The sequence below is a fragment of the Anabas testudineus genome, chromosome 6, assembly GCF_900324465.2.
Source record: "Anabas testudineus chromosome 6, fAnaTes1.2, whole genome shotgun sequence".
In the NCBI taxonomy this organism is placed as follows: Eukaryota; Metazoa; Chordata; class Actinopteri; order Anabantiformes; family Anabantidae; genus Anabas; species Anabas testudineus.
The window spans coordinates 1,965,948-1,971,886 of record NC_046615.1 but is presented as its reverse complement, the minus strand read 5'-3'; the positions used below and the strand labels follow the sequence as shown (position 1 = coordinate 1,971,886).

The following is a 5,939-nucleotide window of genomic DNA, read 5'->3' as shown; positions in this document are numbered from 1 at the left end:
TCCATCCACATCCTGTGGGCTACCATGTAAATCATTCAAATCGAATCAAACTCAAGTTTGTCTATATAGGTTAATATCACAGATCACAATAAGGCTTTGCAATCTGTGCAACATACAGCCCTAATGAATCAGGAATATAAGGAAGAAAAAAAAAACTAAGGAAACAAAATATGGAAGAAATAAAGGAGTGATTCCTCTTCCAGCATGGACAGACATGCAATAGATACAGTGTGTACAGAACACAGGTAATTATAGACATATCTGAAGAATAAGGTGACAGGACATGCAACTTACTGCTATTTGAATTTCACAAAAATCCATATACAACAGGGTGGCTGTAGCTCATCTGGGACTAAATGTTTCTACCATGTAGCCAATTTCTCCCACAATTAGGGGAAACGTCTTGATTCAAAAACTCAAAAACATACTTAATTTGAGTCCAACACAGCTCTCTTTAAAACCTACTTAAGTGGTGCATGTTCACAGTTCAATGTGTAAGACAAGAGTTCATCATTTTGGTGTTCCTCATTTACCCACTAGTTCATCCAACCTTCCACAGCCTAATGTTCCTAAACAGTGTAACGGGCTTTTATTTTGTCAATCCTAACCGGAAGTTCAACCTTTACTGGCGCCATCTTCACAGAAATAATCTCCACAGCGTTCAGACAGCAGCGATGTTCACAGTTTTCATCCACCGTGACACAATAAAAACACAAGACGAGGCGTCGGCTCGTAGAGGCCAATATTTGAGGAACGGGGAGACAAACAATAAGTCGTGAGAGGCCCGTGTGAGTGTGTGTCAGCGTGTGTCAGCGGCCGTCGCTGTGAAGCTCGGACAGGACAGGGCGGGGTGATGTTTAGGTTCCGGTATAAAGGCAGCGAGAAAATGGGAACCAGACGAGAAGAGGAGCCGCCTGCCGATGGTGTCGTTTCATACCGGGCAGTAGCATGAGAGGATTACCGCTGTGGTGTAGTAGGGCGGTGGTGTAACCGTGTGGAGAGGCCACCGGCGGGGGAGAAGCGTGTCTGTAGGGCGACCCTCCGCCCCCGTCCGTCAATACGATGAGGAAGCTATTTACAGTCTGTTGTCTCTTCATTATCACCGGCGCGGCGGACCGGGCGTGGGCCACCGGAAACCTGACCATCGACGGCAGCAACGACACCGACCTGACGGACGACAGCAGCAGCAGCAGCAGGTACCTCAGGATCGGAGACGGGTCCTCGCAGGAATTTGAGTTTCCTGAAAACACCAACGGCGTGATTGTACTCTCCAGTCAGTACCGGAGCTCCGCGGCCAGCAGGAAGGGCCGCCGCAGCTGGAAGCAGACGGTGACAGTCCGCTCCCTGGACCCCGAGGTCCTCTCCATCCTTAATGTGTCGGATAGCGGCCACGCAGGTCCCTCCAAGAGCTACATTATCAGGATACGATCCGGGTTCCCAGGCACGGCTCAGCTGCAGATCCAGTTACTGGACCTGGATCGGGACTCGTCGCCGGTTCTGATCGAGGAGAGGACGGATTACTCCATCAGAGTGGCGCCCGGTAACGATGACCCGGCCACCCGCCTCACCCAGTCGGGTGGTCTGTCCCATTTCTCGGAGAACCCTGTCCTCTTTGCCTTGCTGCCCCTCATCTTTGTCAACAAGTGTGCCTTTGGGTGCAAGGTGGAGGTGGAGGTGCTGCGGGGTCTGCTGAAGAACCCTATGCCACTTCTCCTAGGGGTCCTGGGCCAGTTCCTGGTGATGCCATCTTATGCTTACTGTGTGTCCAGGTTGGCCTCGCTGCCCAAAGCGCTCTCCCTGGGACTGGTAATCACCTGCTCCGCTCCAGGGGGCGGGGGCGGCTACCTGTACAGCTTGCTGCTTGGTGGAGACGTCACCCTGGCTATCTCCATGACCCTGGTCTCCACGGTAGTAGCGGCAGCAGCCATGCCTTTATCATCAGCTCTGTATGGATGGCTGCTGGGCGTGCACGCCGCCCTGCACGTGCCCTTCGTGAAGATCCTGGGCACCCTCCTGTTCATTGCCATTCCCATTTCGCTGGGCATGCTGGTGAAGCTGCACCTGCCCGCCCTAACTCGAGTCCTGCTAGCCCTCATACGACCCTTCAGCTTTGTGCTCATCATTGGTGGCATCTTCATGGCCTACCAAATGGGAGCATCCATCCTGGCCAACGTCAGGCCCCAGATTGTGGCAGTGGGGGTGACGGTGCCTTTGCTGGGGCTGGTGGTTGGAGCAGTTATGGCAAAGCTAGCAGGCCTGGCTCCTCCGCAAAGGAAGACAGTAAGTATTGAGGTGGGCGTCCAGAACAGCTTGCTGGCCCTGGCCGTCATGCAGCTGTCGTTCCGCCGGGCAGAGGCTGACTTTGCGTCCCAGGCACCCTTCATCGTGGCCCTCAGCAGCACTTCAGAGATGCTGCTCATTGTTCTGGTCTACGTTGCCCAGCGGAGGCTGTGTGGTTCTGCCCTCCCCAGGAGTGATGCTTGATTGTAGCTGCAGTCTTCTTTTTTCTGATCTTTGGAAAGAATGAACCTTTTCAAAACCTGTGGAAATTCGGTGTCTCATCAACAAGACGCCCAAAAATCACCAATCCAGTAATCACTGTTGTTGTGCACAGGACGGTGAATGGACTTTTTGTGCTTTTGTTGTTGTGGTTATTTCATTTTTTCATGAAAACCAAAGGCCTTTTACCCCACTGAGACCTTTTTGTGGTTGTTTTACAGTATTTTTAAAATCAGATTATACTGTGAGGTACTTCATGTAAATATTCCTAACAAGAGAAATACCTATAAAACAAAACAAGATATTTTTCTACCACCTTACATTTTGTAATCATAAAAAGAAAAAAAATTTAATTTGTATCATGTTTACAAGAGGTCAATGTGTCTTATCCTGGGAGTGTGCGTGGGTGGATTGGAGGGTAAAGTGGAAATGTTTGGGAATCAAACAGGAAAGTAATGATTTGAAAGTATTTGCTACTGATTGTGTTTCCTGGATCTGTGAATCCGTGTACTTGAATATTACACAGGAGAAAAAGTAAATAAAAAGCATTGTGAAAGCAGTTTACGGTTTGTCGAGAGTATGTCTGCCAAGAAACATGTCTAACAGCTCAGTGCTGGAGACTGACTGTAACCAGGGTGCTGTTTTACCAGAACACAAACCTGTTCTTGTTTGCACTTTGTGGCTGTTAGGTTTCACTTTTGCACATAGATGGTAGAAATAACAGCTCCTCAGAGTTGGTAGTATTATACAAGTTTTAACAGTATGTGTTGAAGTTCCTATGTGGGGTTCCCACTTAAAATGGCAGATATTGGTGCATAAGTTTTATTTTAATTCTATAACTTTATTCTAGATAATCTGGTCATCTAGATTTAGTTTGATTTGCTGAATTTTGAAATCTTATTGTGTAAAATGGCATACTAAGAACTTTTTTTTTTTAAAATGCTGTTACGTTACTTCAGTACTTTTTTACTTATGGGTAAGTATGTTCTGCTTCATAATAATGCCTCACTACATTTCAGAGAGAAGTATTATACTTTTCACTACATTTATCTGAGAGTTACTTTTCAAATTAACTAAATACTACAAAATCTTTATTGTTCCAGTAAGGTTGAAGGAACTACTATACATTGCAGTGATCCACTCAACAGGGGAGCCTATAAACTACCCTCAGTCAGTTCCACTTACACACTTTAAAACATCATAGGAATTAAGTGGAATCAACTAATATTTTCTTTTTAACATATAGTAACTATTTAAGTTTTGTTTATTTGAAAACTGAGACAGTTCCCTTTTCATTAAATTACAGAGGTTGTGGTCTTGGTCGACATGCTCTTTCACAATTTCACCTGATGATGTCGTCTGAAGGAGTTTCCCCTCCATAAGCAGAGAGAGATTTTAACAAAGACAAGAAACTTCAATACCATTCATACCCATGTACTCCCCGGAGTAGAACCATAGGATGCAAGACGAAAATCTATGCTGTTTTTTAAGACAGCAGCAGAACTTACATTGAACAAATTGAACTAAATGATCTTCACTACACTATATCTACATTATGCAACCTTAAAATGCTGCTATACATCTCGGGATCTGAATAGTTTTTCCCACCACTGCTAAATACAATGAATGTGAATAACATTTAGTGCTGGGCAAAGAATGAAGTCAGTTAAAAAAGGGTCCCAGAAACCACAGCTCTTGAGCGCACTACTTCTTCAGTACAAAGCGTTTTCTGTTTAGTGCGGACTGCACTGGGAATGTGGCTCTGGAGAGACTTGCTGCTCCAAAGTGTTTCAAATTATTTTTGTACAGCTTCAAGCATCATTTCCTTTGTTTTGGTTTGGTAACGGAAATGACTGTGGTAGATGCCTGACAGCGTGGACAATAGAAACCGAAATGATGGGAGTTTACACCGTGCTTTACGGGAAGGAGACAAATAAGAAGTAAAAGAGAAAGAATGAGAGATTAGTCTGAATTAGATGAGAAACAATACGCACCACAGGCCATTGTGGGCGTAATGTGTTCCCTTTACCAGCTTATTGTATCAGAGGACAAAGTCCAGTTTTTATCAGCTTTGTTTTCTGACAAGAGCTGAACTATTGACTGTAGATTCAAAATTCAGAACATGTGCTCACTGGTTCTAATCAACACAACACAAAAAGTTTCCTTTTTCACAAAAGCAGCTCCACTAAGAGAAGGGAGGTATTTTTTATGTGAAGACATTTCCTGTTTCTAAAGCGAGAGCAGCAGCCTGCTTTCATTAACTCCTTTTCTGAGGCAGTAGTGGAAAACGAGAGAGTTCAGACTTTCTGTTTTGACACAGAAAGTTTGCCTGAGCTCTCAGGAATGTAGCACAGCTGTAAAGACTCCAAACTGGGCTAGAGCTGTTTGGTGTAAGAGTGTCAGTCAGTTCAGAGAGGAGTTTCTAGCTCCTGTGGCTGCGTCACAGATGAGGGGAAGTCCAGTTTTACAAGGGAAAAAAGCAACATGATCTCTCTGAGCCATGACCTTTTACCTCATCCTAAAAATGCCTCCTTTAGGTAGTGACGTTTGTAACTAGATCCATGTATTGAACAGGTTCGGACACATTTGTTTCATTCTGAAACCATTTATCTTTACCTTGTTCTCTCTAGAATGGGATTGTCACTTGGTGGAAGCATAATTTATATGTACAGTAAGTTTTCCGCCTTAGACCTGACCAACTACAGCAACCCCAGATCATAGCACTGCCCCCACAGGCTTGTACAGTAGGCACTAGGCATGATGGGTGCATCAATACACCCACCTCTCTTCTTACTCTAGAACAGGGTAACATCTGGACTCATCAGACCACTTGACCTTCTTCCATTGGACAGTTCTTAACTTTTGTAGTTTCAACAATCTCCTTAGATGTTTTCTTTGCTTGATTTCACCCTTCTGAAACAGATTACTTTTTCATGACCACAGGATGTAATTATGGGATGGGAGGCTCTTACCTATTTGCTTTGTTAAATCAAGGTGGTGACTTTTTTTGTAAAGGCAGTTTAGATTCTCATCCAGGTCATGGTTATCCCAAAATTGTTCCATTGTTTATACTGAACAGCAATTTTAGGTGAGTGATAAGCCATATTTTAACTGCAGTTCCCTTTTTATTGAGCATACTTACACTGCTGATTTGTAGTACTATCTATATTGGTACTTAATGCTTATTATGATTTGCAAAAGAAACTTAAACTTATTCTTTCAAAACTTTATTCAGTTTTGAAATTTAAAGTTGCAGGAAGTGTTACATTTGTTGTAGTCCAAAATTGAACAGAATTATTTTTTAACATAATTAATAAGATATAGGTACAAACTTGGCTTTCATTGGGTGGGTCATGTTTGGTGGAGCTCTTTTTCTAAGGAAGCATCAAACCTATGTGGGAATTATGATATTTACACTCGTGGGTTAAAACTGAAGCAGT

General features: G+C 44.0%; 1 protein-coding gene across 1 annotated transcript; it reads left to right on the top strand.

Moving 5' to 3' along the window:
• The first annotated feature begins 578 nt into the window (after positions 1-578).
• On the top strand, positions 579-3,058 carry slc10a3 (solute carrier family 10 member 3). The gene has a single exon (XM_026366503.1). The coding sequence runs from the start codon at positions 1,063-1,065 to the stop codon at positions 2,482-2,484; it is 1,422 nt and encodes a 473-aa protein (XP_026222288.1). The 5' UTR covers positions 579-1,062; the 3' UTR covers positions 2,485-3,058.
• Positions 3,059-5,939: the final 2,881 nt, after the last annotated feature.

What these genes read in the sequence shown, in the direction of transcription:
- slc10a3 (XM_026366503.1), top strand. Translation starts at nt 1,063, where the DNA reads ATGAGGAAGCTATTTACAGTCTGTTGTCTCTTCATTATCACCGGCGCG.